Source organism: Argiope bruennichi, chromosome 2 (assembly GCF_947563725.1).
Source record: "Argiope bruennichi chromosome 2, qqArgBrue1.1, whole genome shotgun sequence".
Lineage (NCBI taxonomy): Eukaryota > Metazoa > Arthropoda > Arachnida > Araneae > Araneidae > Argiope > Argiope bruennichi.
The window spans coordinates 27,185,730-27,204,333 of NC_079152.1; the positions used below are offsets into that span (position 1 = coordinate 27,185,730).

Sequence of the window (18,604 nt, forward strand, 5' to 3'; positions counted from 1 at the left end):
TAATGCTTCAGAATTCGAAGGAAAGAAATCGAGAAACGAGAAAGAATGAAGGATACAATAACAAAATCTTTCTTCATTTTCCTGCCACAGGGGATCAATTCATGCTCTTCAAACTGCTAAAAGGGAATAAACTGATTGCATTATTAATTTAAAAAAAGCAGCTTATTCACCGAGGAAAGAATTAAGAGGGTGATTAATTCAGATTTAATAATTAAACATCAAAAATGACGACTTTAGTTAAGCGATATATTCTATCCTACTATAAAACGTAATTGTTTAAATCCTAATTTTTTTAAGTGCCAATTGAAATAATTTTAATTAAAAAAAGGTTTTTAAAAAATGGAATTTTCTTCTAATAAACATTTTATTCCACATTGTCATGCAATAACCATGGTTTTTGCTAAAATGATACTACTGATAAAATAATATAAGTAAAAAAAAAAAAAAAATGAAAGAATTTTTTTCTAGAATGCCATTCAATTTAATTTTTCAACTTTTTTAAGAATCAATTCATTCAACATTATTGCCTTTCACGTTATGCAAAGAATCCAAGGGTAGCAGCTTTTCCACAACTTTTCGCGTACTGTCTAGTAAATTGTTATTAACTGTCCGCATAATGCAGTGCATCATGTACTTGGTCCTGATTGCCACCAATGTTCAGATTTTTATTTTCACTCATGATAGCTGTGTGCTTTGTAGTATAAGATAAATCACTTTTGTATAATATGCATGCCATTAGCGAACTGTAAATAGTTAAATTCCATTTTGTAGTAATCCAACAGTTTTATTGAATCCAAAGTGCGATCATTGGCGATAAATCGCCAATACACATACCCGAAATCAGAATTGTTAATTTCGACACCAAATTCGATTAAAAGCAAATTCTGCGTAGTATTACAATTATATTCACAAGAACACATACCAGATTTTACTTATTTAAATCATCGATTTTCTTGAATTACAGCATTTATCTGCTATAACTGATGACTTATAGCTCAAAATAAATGCCAACAGATGGTTAACCCTTGACGGGTTTGGATCCACATTTCAAACGAATCCGCATTTGAGATGATAAATCTATGTACCAAATTTCATCCATTGCGCTCTCGCCGTCTTTTAGGTATCGTGTTGACATATTTTCTAACAGTCTGACAGGCAGACTCCCTCTGATATGATTTCGCTCAAAACTGGATAGAAATCTTCAAATTTCGTGTAAAATCCATACTCCAAATTTCATCCTTACGTCTCAAAATATTTTTTGAGTGGACATGTTCAGAGATAGAGGAAAGGGTGGACAGACAAACAGACAATATTTCAAAAATGTGTTGTTTGTATTCAGGGATTTTGGAAATATGAAGAATAATCAAAACTATCTCTTAGAATTCTTTTGACGATTGTGATACTTCCTCTTCGTACATAAAGTAAAAAAATGAGGCAAACTAAGTGTATTATTGTCCAATTGTATTACATATTTATGGTCTCTCTCGTACTTTTTTTTTTTTTATCAGGAAAATGCATAAGATCAAGTAAAAAACTCATATATCCTTTTGCCCAGGCTTATTGATCATTTCTATTCAATGAACTTGTTTCTATTGAACTTTCAAAAATAATGAATTTACTTGATGTCAAATTAAAATATCACTAACACTAAAACTTTATTTCAAGAACTGTCTTTTTTTCTTTTTTGAGACAAACTTAAATTTTCTTTTTCTTTTTTGATACAAACTAGAATTTCCTTCTTTATATATTTTGAGACCATATGTATTTTCATTTCATATATACTGATTTATCATGTATATACATTTATATTTTTTTCCGCAAATACAAGAAATTTTTAATTTCAATTTATGAACTTTAACGAACTACTTTAAAAACTATTTTACTAGTTTGTATGGATGTTGCTTTCTTTCCAATAGATGAATAGATAGATATCTATGAAAACAAACATGAGAACAAATAAATATATTTTGACATTATAATATTTGCTTAAATCTTGAAATTTAAAAAAAAAATAGATAAGTACTTTATATATTATTGTTCCAAGGTCTTTTTATTTATGTTTCATTGTTCCATGAAGTTTTATCTATTGCGTTTAAACTTGATTGCATATAATTTTGCGTATTCAATATTAGTAAGAACCATGAAAATTAGTCAATGCATCAACATTTTATACATATTTAATAAACCTATCGGTCATCGAATTATCGATAGAAAAGTTTCTGCAGTCGAACACATTTTATTAAAGAGAGAAAGTATAAGTGTCTATTAATTTCACGTTTATTAATTTAAATTGCCAAAATAAAAAGCCGCTTATATCCAAATAAAAACACTCTTATTTTATATTTTGTATTGTATGCTCTTTTTACCCAGCTCATATCTTTTAGGATTTAATTATTATACCTTTAACTATAGAACATTGAACTAACGAATCCAACCACAACACTTGTCTGGGAAAAATGCTAGGCTAACTTTCTCTCAGACGAGAGTCTCGCCTTAGTCGAATTAAAATTCAAAAACGTGTCCTTGATGTCGTGGGAACGCTACATAAGAATTTACCCCGGTCAAATAGTAAAACATCTAAAGAATGGTTAAATGATAAAAACATTTATTTTATAGCATAATTTTAGGAAATATTAACATAAAATGTATCCATAATCCATTTAACAGTCAAACTCGCGGTTTAGCACAAGTTTGCATAAATTAAATAATATGTGTATAATGTATGCGTAAGTTAAATTTTAAAAATATTTAAAAATATTTTTAATTATCATAAAAATATTCAGATATTTAGTAAATTCTACATGTAAATCCAAGCCATAACTAAACAATGAAATCAATTTTATAACTAATTTTATCGAAATACGGAAATTTTTATGATACTAAACGAAATATTTAAATTTATTTGCACGCTTCAATTAATTATCAATTTCGTTATTGTATTTTTTCTTTTATTCTGAGTAAAAATATATTTTCTTTGAAAAATTCAGAACAATCTAATTAGAACATATTGTACACATTTTCTGTTATGCAAAATGAAGAAAGAGATTTAGATGGCATTTCTATGAATTCAAATAATTAATTCGTAATTCCAGTATAAAAATAAGTTCAATTCTGGAAATCATTTTTATGTATTTGCGGATTAAAAGAAAATTCCTCTTTCTCATTTTTAAAATAATCAATACGTGCTTTTCCTACATACAATCATAGAATATACATAGTAATATAAATATAAATATATAAATTAGATTTCATTGATTATATTTTATTTAGCAAGAAATATTGTATACTTTTTTTATCTATTTATTCATTAAATTAATAAGCAAACACTGAATCAAATAATCTATATTTTTTATTTTACAAATAATTTTAAGAGTTAATATTATGAGAGAATATTTTAAAAACCTATACTAAAAATTTCTTAATCTTTCTTTTATGTTCTCTCTCTTTCTTTATATATATATATATATATATATATATATATATATATTATGAGAGAATATTTCTTCTAGAGTAATACTAGATTTTTTTTTAATTTTACAGATTTAGGAAATTAATTATTACACTAATCACGCTAAGAAACGTCTTGGTCACATAAAATCTTTATATTTAAAAGAAATGGCTAAAGCAAATTGACCATTTCCCACCTAGAATTAGCACAATGTTTTATCGAATTGCTGAGATCTCATGATTTTTTTTTTACTTTGAAATATCTCTCAAAAATTGAGGGGAAAGATTTAGACGACCACTGATGACGTTTTTAAACCAATTTACATATCATATGAAACGAATAATTTAATATCGGTATTACACTTACGTCTTAGGGACATTCTCGAGGGTTTTTTCCCACTAAAAACTTAATAGTGATTCCTTTTTTTTATTTCTAACTAAACTAAAATTTTGTGAAATGCCAGTGTTCTTGATGATACCTCTATGTGTAATTAGCCTTCATCTAATATATATATATATATATATATATATATATATCCTGTGGCGGGTTATACCAAAGGGAAAAGTTAATGAAGTAGTGTTTGACGCGTTTTTCTTACTGAGCGACCAACAAAAGATATTTCCCGAGGATCATATGAAACACAAATTATCGAAATCGGTACAATGGTTGATCAAGGGCGACTGATTCGTGTATTTTACTTATTTAAAATATATATGGATTATAGGTATTACGAAAAAATATGGAGATGATTATATTATTCAGGACAACTTAATGCATTTACATATAGTACTCGGTAACAAAGTCAGCAATAGCGATTTTCTTTTAACTTTCTTTTATATTACATGATGTGTTTCATGTTTAATATCATATTATATTATGGTATGCATTTTGAACCGAATGAATTCTAAAATATTGTATAAAAGTCTGTAAATTTGAAGAAAATACATGCGAAATGATGAGGTCTTTTTTTGGTTTTTTTAATTTATATTGCTGTTTATATATAGTCGGATAGATAGATAGAAATTCAGTCTACCCAATTAGGAATTCCGTTCACAATTAGAAAAAGTTTACAATTTTGGTATTGAAATTATGTTCCAAAAGTCACATACTTATGTGCGTTTTTATTTTCATTTGACCGATTCGCAAACACATGAAATGACATATATGTATATTTCTATTGGAATACTTTATACTGGTTCCTTTCTTAAAGATGTAAAACTGTAAATAACTATATATATTTTTTTTTTTTTGGATATAGAATTTCCAGAAATCCATGCTGTCGTTGGCTCTACAATCTATCTACCTTGTCCCTTGAGTCCACCTTCCAGCGATGACGCAGTTGCTCTCGTCTTGTGGTACAGGATGGATCTGGCCAATCCCATCTACACTCTCGACGCCAGGAGTGTTCCATCCGATGCCAAACATTTTTCCAGTAAAATCCTCGGGTCGAGAGCTTACTTCAACATTAGCAAAGGAGCTTCAGCACACATTAGGCTCGAGCCTGTGGAAGAAGATGACGAAGGAGAGTACAGGTGCAGGATAGACTACAAACGAGGAAGGACATTAAATCGTTTAGTAAAGCTAAATGTCATAGGCAAGTGAATGGGGTTTTTTTTAGAGCATTTCTAGTCGCAATATGAGATGAAAGGAATAAAGTAACTTGCGCTGTCTCTCATATCTTAATTAGAGAATTAAAAAAAAAACTTGTACATTAAAACCATTTAAGGCAGCAGTTAGCAGAATTTTTATCATTTGAACTTTATTGTTTTGAAAAAGTTCTAGCCACGGTCTTTCTTTCAATGACTTTTGTTTAACATCAAATAGCCCTGGTGTGATTCAGGCATATTTGGGTAGATCTTCTGGTTGAAACCTAATGTAATTGTAGACTCCTTGTATATGATGGAATGACGCATATTGAAGTCACCATGATGGAATTTGCTTTTGGTAATATGCTAAAGAAATTTTAAAAAGGAATTCTGGCTAAGGTAGGGTTCTTACCTTTCAAATAGGTTTCTCGATTACAAGGACTGTCCACCAAGAGTTTTCCTGAATTCTTTAGACATAATATTACTCTTCTTAAATTGTTATTAAAATTTATAGACATAGAAAAATTGAAAGTTTGAAACATTACATTAGTAATACAATTTGTTATAATTAAAATGCTTTATAACTATGGAACATTCAAATAACTCAATAAGATTTTAATATATGGTAAAATCTTGATATATATATATATATATATATATATATATATATATATATATCATGTTTTTATATACAAATATCAATTATATTAATTGCTATTGAGTATAAATTGAAATTTATTACAAAGCAATAAAACTTCCCACTGAAAATTTTGATTTATTAAGTATTTTAATCATCTTTTCTAATGGTTTTGAAGTTAGACGTAAATCAATTTTCATCTGAAACATACTTCTGATCAATGATTTTCCATCTCTAAATTCTCCATTCATTTCCCATTCAACGGCTTTAAAGACAACTATTCTATGCATAACAACTTTCATCGGGTTATAGATTCCTCGCAGCATGCTTGACGATCGACCAAAAATTCTTGACAGCGTAAAAGTGATTAATTTCATGCTCTTTGAACTAAGAGTTAATCGATCTATCATTTAACATTAAGCAACCCATATTGAATTCTAAAACTGAGAATGCTTGAATTAAAAGCAGTATCTGCAACAAATCCTGTTATGGAATACCAACTTTAATGTATTCAGCATATGTTTGTGAAGGGAACAGAACATAGTTTACTGCAGTTTAGCATATTTACGGCCAAATTTCGTTTGTAATTTACATACTTGATAGCTCATTTCTCACATATCGTACCCTATGTGTATATATTCGTCCTCACATCATATTCTGAGGGATTTTTACTTGGTAATTTCAACACTAGAACTAATTTTTAGAGCGTAAATGAGAAAGTTACCTAACTATAACATAGAATTAAACTAGCATGCATTGTAAAGAAAAAATACATTTGATTATTCTGTTAAAAGAGATGATCATATTGACTAGTCATATATAGACTTTAAGATTTCCAGTGAGGTAAGAAGAATGCTTAAAACAGAAATCTGATGGGTAAATAGAAAGTACATTCATGTTTTTCACGTTTTGAAATTTATTCTTTCATGTTTTTCACATTGTTGAAGTTTATGCAATTTCAACAATGATATGTCATCTTAGAATTACATAATCTTACTATATTAGAAATAATCTTTGATACTACATACGAAAAGAAATAAAGTACATTATTGTTATCAATCGCTAAAGAAAAGATACATTTTTTTTTCTTAGAGAGGAGTGGAGTTTCATTTACTTGTTAAGACAATTTCCTCATCAGTTCATTCATAGACAAAGAAATTCAAAGGAAAAGGCGAAAAGATAATTTCAAAACTCAGACGATTGGAGCTTTAGAAAAACAATATCAGAAAATTTCAAAACTCAGACGATTGGAGCTTTAGAAAAACAATATCAGAAAATTCTCACAACTTAGACATAAAAAAGAAAATAAATATTAGGACAGTAAACTAAAATCCATTTTTAAAAAATGTATTAAATATGAATCAATAAAAGTAATGTGTCGATAAATATTTTATTCTAATCATTGTATTAGCAGTACAATTGATAAAAATATGAATATGAAGAATATGAGACTTCAAATAAGATGAAAAGAGTATAAATTAAATGTGAAAATTTATTTTGTAATAGGTGCAATTCCATTCATATTTATTCATATGATGTCAAGGTTTGCTTGTCAAAAATTGGAATAAACATAAAATTAAAATATTTTGAAGCAATAACAATTTTATACTAACACATTCTTAAATTCTTTTTCAGATTCATCATGACGAATTTTATTTTGCATAATTACCTGCGATATTGAATTCAGCAATTAGATAGAGTTAAGTTAATGGCACAATAAGGTTTAGTATAAAACAGCACATTAAAATCAACGTATTAAAATTACAATTAGATTAATTATAGATCCTATCAAAATTAATTTCTGAAAATGCAAATCATTCACAATGGATTTCTTTGGCAATTTTTCAACTTCACTATTCATTTTTAATAAAGAATAGTAGAATAGAGATACTTTTACTTTTGAAAGATATAATTAATGATACACTAACAGATTTTTTTCTGTACGGGACATTAAGCTGAAAATAAAACAGTAGTATTTGTATATTGCTTATGAAAAAGTTTGGAAGAAAAGGTGGGCACTCTAAAATGAGGCCAATAAAATGATTTAGAAATATTAACTATGTGTAAGTTAAAAATATTGGGTAGAAAATCTATTTCTTCTATTAATGTAGATATTATGAAAGCATTATCTCAACAAAAAAGTGGTAGGTATATTAATCTAACAATTTAAAAAAAAAGTTAAAAAACTTATGCAAGAGTTGAGCAGAATTATCTTCATATTTATGATACAAAACTTATGCAATTTTTTACATCTGCAATATCTAGGTATTATAGGAAATGGGTGTGTACTTGTTACTTATCGCACTTAATTATTATCACTTAAGAATGGAAAGGCAAGGAATTAAAATGAACAAGAAATTGGAAAATTGCAATGAAAGAAAATTAAAAGAAAACGAAACCTAACATTAGTAGATGTCTGAACCAATGAATGGCAGAATCACTTCAAGTTCCAATCTGAATCTCCCCAATCGTCGAAATTTTCTCTTCCCTCTGCCATCAGTATTTCTTCAAACAGAATCGATACTTTTCTGTCACTCGTGATTTAACACACCATTAGTTCAATCGTAACTCTTTAAATAGATTTGCAAGAGAAATTCTTTACATTCCACCCTCTGAAATGCAGTTCGACACTCTAAAAGAGTTCTTTAAATAGATTTCATCATGATTTGCTTAGTGAGAGAGCTTAGCTTTGCGGAGTGATCATTAAGTTAAAATAATTTAATCCAATAGAAATTCTAGACTAAACTTTCATTAACAAATTCCTTAATTGTAGACTTGTACATCGGGAATTACGTTATACATATATTGCTTGTGAAATTAAATTCATTACTAAAGTAGAATTAATTAAATAAAATATATAGTTAAACTGTTTAGTCTGAAGCAGAATCTTTTAAATTAGAAAGCAGCGTTTACTTTGTTCATTAGAATCTGGATATGTAAACAGTTTATGATTATCTTTGTCGGTATCCTTTCAGTTACGTAATTACTGTCAATAAAGAGACCTTTGTAGGGTAGAATTACTGAATCACTAATAGATTTGTTTTCTTCTAATGTGGAGATATATATTACGTATATTCGAAACATAAGATATACTCTCGTTACTTATCTACGAGTAGATTTACCAGCTTCATTATTTATTGCGCTAGCACATTTATAACAAAGCAATTTCCATTTCAGCAGGAAGGAAAAAGTAAAATAATATTCTAAAGAGATTGAAATAAATAATGTATCTTTTAATCTACTGCCTGGAGAGACGAAAGCATTGCTATTTATTTTATCAAAATCTTCATTTTAAGAGTTTCCTTTGAGATTTTATTTAGTCTTAATCTTAAGCAAGGAAATTATCATAAATAATTCCATGATTTTTTTTTCTTTTTCGGACGACTTTTTTATAATGATGTTCTTTATTTCATTATAATAAAATATTTATTTATATTTTATTAAATTTGACGATTATTTCTTTCTTGCTAATGATTCTTTGCTGGCTAATAATTTTGTAAATTTCTTTTCGTTATTTATATTATTATCGTTATTATTTATATCATATTATATACCAATGGTAAATGCAATTTTAGTCCCTTTTTAGCGTTATATTTGATTTTCATCAAAGAAGCAGATATCTTTTTTATATCTAGATACCACGTTTATTATTATAGATATTGAATATCTTAAGTTAGGTGTGGAAGTCACAAGACTTTAGTGATTACTCATTATACTGATATATGCCAACTTACCAAAAAGTTTTTTAAAAGGCTTAATCGTTTTATCTATTAAATAAGCAGGTATTTTAAATCGTAAAACTATTTAAAATGAAGTAATGGTTTGTATTAATGAAGCAGTGATGGTCTTTATTTTCAAAGAGTTAAATTCAGAAGTGTCACTTTTTGAATTTTTATACAGATTTATTTACATTTCTAATTTGTTATCTCCTTGTAAAAAATATAGGGAAATCTCTGGCATGTGTTATTGCTTTTAATTCTTTATAATTATTACAATTTTAGAGTAATATGTAAGGGATTTTTTAAAGGGATACAGTTATAACGAATGCAAACATATTCTAATTCATTAATCTTTTAGCAAAGATTGTATAAAAATTTTAAATAGATGTAACTTTTCGAACATGATTAGATGGTAATTCCATTAAAATAAAACTATTTTCATTCTTATTTTGAACATTTACAATTACATTGTCTACTTTTCTCAAGCAAGTAAAAAGTTAGCAAACATTTCAGTTTTAATGGAAAACCATGCTTTCAGAGCTTATCTTAGTACTCAATTTTTATGTAATATATCTACTTTAATTCTTTATTTCAATTTCAAAATTTCTTTATTTTTACAGTGCCTGTGAGAAATGTCATTATTAGAGGAGTTGGGAATGTAACTTATAGTGGAGTAATAGGGCCTTTCACTGAAGGAGAGAGACTTGTTCTCATTTGTGAAGCTGTGGGAGGTGAGTACTAATTAAAAGCTTTATTAACTTTATTTAGATAATTTTAAAAAAGTTATCATAAAAATATTTTTTATTTCACATTTTTTTCTCCATTCCAGTAATAAAGATACAGAAAATATTATACAATGTATACAATAGAACTTAGCATTATTATTTTTTTTGGAAATTTAAAATATTTACTTATATAAATTTATAGTTAATTATTATTTATGATGATTCGATGAATTAAAAATTTTGACTATAGTCTAGATACTCAGATGATTTTTTTTTACATATACTATATTTACGCTTTACAAAAACTTCCAGTCTTGCTCTTTTAATAGAATATTGCCTAAAATATCTTGCTGCCTTCGCTGTTAGTCATAATCGCTTTATAATCTATTCCTCTTTCTATTTAGATTTTCAGCATTTTTGATAATTGCGAAAATACTTTCAGCGAACAATTAATTATTTCAGAAATATATAGAATATATGATCATCATTATAGACAATATTAAAGTGATATGCAAAGGTCTAATGCCTTCTTCGCTCGATCATAAATGCCGGTAAAAGCCTTTTGAAAAACGACAAAAGCAACTATATCAATAGAAAACGAGGACAATCTTTTACAATTTATGTTCTATCTTTCTCATTTTATTTTCTTTAAATTTTATTTCTTCATAATTCTTGCTAAAACACTTCTCATCAGCAACTGAAGGAAAAAATTAAATAAAACAAAATACTCATTAAAATAATTACTCTCTGATTTCTTCAATTCTGTATGTTGACGCAAAATATAACACAACTGCATACTATGCGTTGCTATCACAAAATGCAATCTTTAAATTTAAAAACTATATTTACATTCCAAAATTCAGTTTTTATGGAAAGATGGGAGAAATTCCTCACAAGCTCTGGATGTAAGACATTATAAAGTTATAACAAATTACGAGGGGAAGAAAAATTAGTATTTTAATTGATATAGAAACGGTTAGAGATAAACACACTTAGAGGATTTTTCCTATTATTAATTTCTTACATCAGAAAATTATTACTAAAAATAAATTATAACCCTGAATGTTTCATAAACAATTTTCTGTATTTTTAATTAAAATAACCAATTCAGTTTGTCGAGAACTGACAATAAGAAGTGATTGCATTCATTATTTTATGATATTGTCTTATGATTATTAATAAATTAATGTATATGTTTCTCATCGAAATTCCTGTTTTAATTTAATCAAAACATATCACTGAATTAATAAATCTTGCTTAAATGCACGTTTAATCTTCCGAACTACTTCAATTTGTTCACATGATTAAATAAACTGAAACCTAGACAAAGATAATTCAAGTGCATACAAACATTTACATGAAGAATTTTCAAAAAATCAATTTCTCTGTATATATATATATATATAATTTTCAAATTATTTTGTTTACTTTATGCACAATAAGATGACCTGTAAAATGTGTTTTGAATGTCCCAATCCATAAAAACGCATCCTTATTCATATGACAAATAAATGTGTCTTTCTCTTTCAAAGTTTTAATAGTTTAGTTTTAAATGCTTAGCTTATGCTTAAAATGCTTTGTTTGTTTCAATATTTTTATCTTCTATCTATTAGAAATTATTTTAAACTAATTCGCATACGTAATTACTTGCCTAAATGCTATTATACTTAACTATTGTTTACATTTTGAACTAAAATAGAAACGTGAGTCAATATCTATATTTGAACAGATTTCAATAATATAATTATCTTTCAACTTTAAATATAATAGCGGAATGTGAATGTAAAGATTTTCAGTAATGTATGCAATTATGTTTTTAGTTAAATAGAAATACCATTGTTAGATGCATCAGTAGTAATTGCTTTTAATATATGCATTCACTGTTTTGCATTCATTATATTAATAAACTTTTTTTCTAGTATTATTTATTGTTCTTAAGAGAAATAGTTTAAGTTCTACATTGAATTTTAACTTGATGAAATTACTTCCAATATTTTTTAACTGTTATTATACATACTACATGCTATAGATTAAACTATGATTATCTGTCTATTTTTCTCTATGTTTCGATGTACATTTTAATTAATTAACTAATGGATTTATTAATGTGCATTTGTCTTTGGAATCTAGCAACGTTTGGAACCTAACAATTTTTATAGAATTTAATTACACTCTAACATTTATTTATTTTTTACTTATGATTATTATATAGTATTTAATTACATCAAATAGAGGCGAATGAAGTCTTTAATCTAAATATAAAATTAATTCATGTAAATGGATATACTTTCAACCGGTTATTTTATCTATCGCATAAGCAAATTGTTTATATTGATTTCTTTGGTCTCTGTCTTTTCAGGGCGTCCGATTCCGAATGTGGTGTGGCGGCAGGGGAAGGCCGTTCTTCCTGGATCCATCTCCAGGAACGAGCAGGGTTGGATCAGGAACGAGATTGTCTTCGATCGATTACGAAGACAAGATTTATTAACCGAATTACTCTGTCAGGCTTCCAACAACAACTTCACAGCCCCCGTCTACTCTTCCGTCACCATCGACCTCAATTGTGAGTACATAAGGTATATGCATCTTTGGAAGTAATTTTAGTCCCACAATTAGGCTTTTTATTCCAATTTTTAACGAATTAATTTTTGCTTTTTTAAAAATTTTCAATCTTGCCATCAAAATATAGACATAACATAATATAAAAATTATTAGTCGTTTCTTACGTCTAAGCTGTTACAGAATATAAAATCGCAAGAATTATATGTATTTGTGCATCAGATGCGATACCAGTATTGCTTAAATATTGATTTGATAATTTTATTAATATGTAATCAAATAAACATTCTATTCTTCTAAAATGAAAATGAAAATCTTTCTAGATATTGTCAAGTAGGTAATATAGTGCAGAACTCAATGACACACACAAGAAGTAGAGCTAAACCAATTTATTAACTCAACTCAGAACACAGTGACTGACATTCTTCTGCTTTTATACTAACAGGGAAAGTTCCAGAATACTTTTATGGAGACAGTAAGAAAAGTCCAGAACACGTATCTGGTAAACTAAAGAAAGTTCTAGAATCTACTGGAACATGAAATAAAGGAAAACATAAAATCAAGGAATTAAACAATTACACAAACAGTGAACCGTTTGTCTCTAGCGGGATTCGAATTTACGATCTCTTGATTATGAGAACAGTGCTATGGCAGTGCCATGGAGAGTCGAGGACAGTGCCATGGAGAGTCGACTGCCTCTTTTCAATGCGACATTGCTCCCTCCTTAGAAGAACAGCGTCTCGATGTTATGACATTTAATTTTGTGGCTCTAGTTGTTGATCGAGTCACAGGGCCAGTATAAGTCATCGCGTCTTCACGGGGAGTAGTCTCTTGAGAAATGTCTCTTTCCGGAACCTCCATACTTTCATAAGAATGATGGTCGTCTTTTTATATAGATAAAATTTTATTTCATATAATGCTTGTAGTAAAAATGTTTTAAAATTTTAAAAAAATATATTACATTTATTTTATAAAAATTTTAACATTTTAAAAATGTTAAAAAAAATTATGAAGAGAATAAGCATTAAATATGTTTTTGTCCAACACTTCTAAGCAGATAGAAATGAAATTCTAATGGGTAAAATTTAGTACTGGAAAATTTCTTCTAAATAAAATTATGTAAAGCAATTTTTTTAGTTAAACTATAGATGCGATCTGACAAATTATATCCACTCATTAAAATTACCTAGCAATTTTAAATTGAGACATAATTCTCAGCTACAGATAGATGGCATGCCCTAAAGTCAATTTACACATACATTTATAAAATCAGTAATCTTTTCATACTTATTGTATGCGAAATTTACAAAGAAAAATAATTGTAATCGAGTAAAAAATTTGATTTTGAGAATTTTATGTCACTTCTCCGTCTATCTCTAATCCTCATATCTGAAAAGCAAATTTTTGGAAACAATAACATAAAACTGTGTTCAAATTTTGAAAGAAATCCATTGTCAGGAAGTCTATTTGTCCAAATGTAAGTCAATACAATAAGTACGAAATGTAAGGAACTAGATAAACAAATTCTTGTGCACAATTTTGAAACCTGAAATGTACGTCTTTACCAAATTTTAAACTAAATGCCATAACAGGCTACTCGATTGCCGATTTGCATATTTGCATGCATATTAAATCGGTAACTCAAAAAAGAAAGACCTTTATTAAATGAAATTTGATATGTGGTCTGAAATTGTAGCTCTGTGACATAATTTGATTTCAATATGGTATAAAAAGACCTCCAAAATCCATACTTGGTTTCTTTCACCATACAACGAAAAAAAAAAAAAAACTCTCATATACGAAATTCTGAAAATATATTTCTATGCTCTTAAGACCTTCACTATTCTGTCCGATATCACATTTTTTTTAAAGGGGTAGAAAAAGAGAACATTACTTTTATTGAGGAGTATGCTATAAATATTTATTAATATTACCACAGCGGGTTTTTGTCTGTAGTTCTTATTACTTAATTATTTTTTCAATATAACAATTGGTTCACTCCGAATCTTCGATTGTAAAATTATAATATATTTCTAATTGAACGAGCCAAATTTAATAAAGTATACCCAATTTATAAGCCAAATTGAATAATTTAGTAAAGTAAATTTCATATAATCACGCATCAAAAGTGTTAATGATAGAATTACAGGGGATTATGGGGTGAATAGAATCGAAATGTAGAACGGTTCACGACTTTTCGTTTTAAGAAATAAGTTGAATGTACTTGAACAAATTTGTTAAAGTGATATCTCATATAACGGCTGGGGATTCGGACGTTTGATATTAGAGACTGCAGTGGGAATGATGACAAATAAAAAGTCTCCAAAGATTGGGTTCGACAAAAGGAAATGTTTAATTTAAACACAATTTATTAAGAGGAAATAAAATTGAACACATGATGAACTATTTACAGATATGATGAAAGAACTTATAAATACATAGCCGATCATTACAGGACCCGAAACCAGCACCGAACCACATTACAAACATAATGACACGTATTTATATCATGCCTTAATTCTTATATTTGCATAGTAGCTACGGTTATTGGGTAAAATAAATGTCAGGTATGATACCGATTAAATAGTTATATATTTAATGTCAATTGAAGTGATTTACTCAAACTAAGGGTGCACAATAGCAGGTTCAAAATGCATTGCATCATTTTTCAATAAATAACGGGAGGCAAACGAATCTTTAACCTTAATACCGAAATTTCCTAACAAAATTTGTAATGCTTAAAATGCGATTTATTGTACGATTACAGTATGACATGAAAAATATTACTTTATTTATAATGAATTTTATTGTTGCATAAAAAAGTGTTTCATCTATTCTTTTTTCAATTATTTAATTTTTCTTAATTGTTCTATTTTTACAATATCTATTCATGCCAGGTAACTCAGAATCAGAACCTTTTATTATTTATTTTTTAAAGCTGAATGAAAATTTCAATAACGTATTATAAAATAAGGACAATTGCAGTACTTTAATGAGATTTGTACTTCGATCCAACTTCCATCCCGAAATTGTTTCCTAAATTTCACGCATCATTAAATAAATTTTAAAAAAAAAGCTTTAAAAAAACACAAGGTCTCTAGCTTTCTATTTTCACTTTCTCAAATAGAATGTAACTCCTACAGAGAGTATAAATGATAACATTTTAAATATCCCAGAAAATGGAATCAAGAATCTCAATCAATTTATATGATAGTCTATAATATTTCAAATAATTGCGTTTTGTAAATTATTGCGTGCAGCCCAGTTAAATATAACTACAGAATTCATTATTCATAATGTTTTTACAACAATTATCTTTTCTATAATTATTGAAAGATTATTAAGACATCTTTTTTTTCCTGTTATTTTTCAAGTTGAATATTCAATAAGTTTTTTAAAACCTTTTATATAGGTATAAAAATAAATGTAATCAATTTTCGTGGAATTTTCTCATATATTTCTCAGAATCAACTGTAGAAAAATTTTATACCTACAAAAAATGCAATTTAAAATATTATTTTATATTTTTTTTCAGAAATAATACGCTGTAAATTGTATAGTTACTTTTTTGAGATTTTACAAGATTAATTTCATAGAAGAAAAAATAATAAATCATGGCAATCAGAAAAAGTAATCTAGGTTGTTTTTTTTAACTTAGAAACATGAATTATTTTAATAATAAAAAGAAAACTGTTTTCCCTTTCAAAATTTCTTTTCAAAGAATTTTAATCTAGAAATTATACTTCTTTTATTAAGACGAGCAAAATAGATTTATTAAATTAAATTAAAATATATTTTTTTGATATTGATGTACATATTTTAGAAATAAACTTTTAAAAAATCTGAAACATAATCATAAAATATATATTTATAAAATTAAGAAAAAAGAAAAGGTTTTAAATAGACTTAGGATCGAAGAAAATCAATTTACTTTTTTATTTATTAATATTTAAGTTTCTTAGTAGTTGTAAGTTATTCCCCACAAATTGTTAATATTCATTTTCCAGAAAAATTCTAATTGAAAATTACTAGCTACAGTAATTAGGAAAGAATACAATTTATATGAATATATATTATTAAAAAAATTAATCTATCTGGATGAATTTAATATATCGAATATTTAAACATTCAAAGTAAATCGCGATAGGAAACATGCTATCTTATAATAGGTTATCAAATGTAATAATAATATTGTTTTTTTTATCACATTTAGCTAAATAAAAAAAAATCCCTGAGAATTTTGCGAATTCATTAGTTTTTATTAATATTTTATCATGTGAAAACATGATATTGTTTTCGTTTCGGGTTTCTGAATATTTTTTTTTTTTTTAAATTTCAAATTTGTCTAACAGGGAAAAAAAAACCTGGAGCCTGAACGATTTTGAGATAGGAAAAAATCATCGTTTCTCTAGAAAGAAAAATTTGGACTAGATATAAAGCTTTGGAGGTTGAACGATTTTGAGATGGGTTTGAGATGGGATTTTGTTTTCTGAATATCGACGCATGTGTAATTTGATAGTCACGTGATTTTTTAAAACATATTTCAATTGGTTTATCTAGAAAAGAAATTCTGGCCTCGAGAAAAAAATGTTAGAACTCTATGGATTCTGAGATGGTCAAAAATCATCGCTTTTCCAATTGTTGGTGATTGTAAAATATGAATCATGTGAGAACAAAAAAAATTTTTTTTCTAAAACTGATCGAGTTATGAAGTTTTTAATATATCTGTTTCCGATCATTTCAAAATCTGCCTTAACCAACAAGTGACCCGATGATTCTAGGATTGGTGTTTGACCCAAAATAATGTAAATCAAATCACCACACCATGCTCAGTATTAGCTTCTTGGTTATTATTTTTTTTTTTTTTGTTCTTTTGGCATAAACCTTAATGTTTAAAAGATATTTTACTAAATATTACTTTTAGATCCGATAGAACCTAATGATTTCATAATTTCTCTCATTGTTTATTAATTGTTGCCAGCAGCACGCAGTGATTTATTTTGGCCTTAAATGAATTTTCTAAATGAAAGTATGTATATCTCTACTGAAGGTTTCAAATTAGCTATCAGTTCACAATTGGAACAAACATTATGTACATCATCGTGACCTTTCCTCACGACGTTAAAGTAAGTTTTTTTTTCTTTTTTTTTTTTTTTTTTCATTTAGAGACAATTTATAAGCATACTATTATTATGTTAAAGAAATCTCTTATGAATAAATCGTACTTTTAAAATACTTCCTTTGAATACAAATACAAATTTTATATTCGATTTTTTGGGGCATGAATTTACATTAATAGAAGAAAATTATATTAAATCACATTTTACAAATAAATATAAATTCTACAATTTAGTGAAGCCCCTGACAATTCAGATCACCAACCCTCCGAAAATCCTAACTGCTGGAGACATTCTGGAGTTGAATTGCCAAAGCGAAGGATCCAAGCCACCAGCCCAAATCACCTGGACCAAAGGTACAGAGAGTGTCACCCACCTGGCCATCCACAATGTATATGGCAGGATCTCCGTGAGCAGTCTAACTCTCAAGCTTACACCTGATGACAATGGCAAGCAGCTCACTTGCCTCGCTCAAAATCCGCATTTACCGGAAAGTGCCTTATTTGATAGCCTTAACCTTACAGTACAATGTAAGTTTCAAGTATTTTTTTTTCTTTTACTTGGAAGGCTCTTTCTATGAAGGTACTTATATATATAAAACATTTAGCTGGAGAAATACTAAAAAGGAAAAAAAAATCAGAGAAATTCAAATTTCTTGTGTGTAACATCGCAGCAGGATTTTTCTTTTTTATTCAAATTAATAATACTTCTGCTTGCTTCTATAAATTTCAAGTGAAATCATAGTTGTAGGGAATATGGAATTTTGCGTAGTCATTGTATTTGCATAGGCAGTTATAGCAACAAATGAAAATT

General features: G+C 27.5%; 1 protein-coding gene across 1 annotated transcript in view; it reads left to right on the forward strand.

The window, feature by feature from the left end:
- The window catches only part of LOC129962145 (nephrin-like), a 132,409-nt gene that overhangs the window by 104,161 nt on the left and 9,644 nt on the right, over nucleotides 1–18,604 (forward strand). The window contains exons 3-6 of the mRNA XM_056075883.1: nucleotides 4,707–5,042; nucleotides 10,011–10,121; nucleotides 12,475–12,678; nucleotides 18,028–18,321. Of these exons, the coding sequence (XP_055931858.1) occupies nucleotides 4,707–5,042; nucleotides 10,011–10,121; nucleotides 12,475–12,678; nucleotides 18,028–18,321 (945 nt within the window). The remainder of the gene's footprint in view (nucleotides 1–4,706; nucleotides 5,043–10,010; nucleotides 10,122–12,474; nucleotides 12,679–18,027; nucleotides 18,322–18,604) is intronic.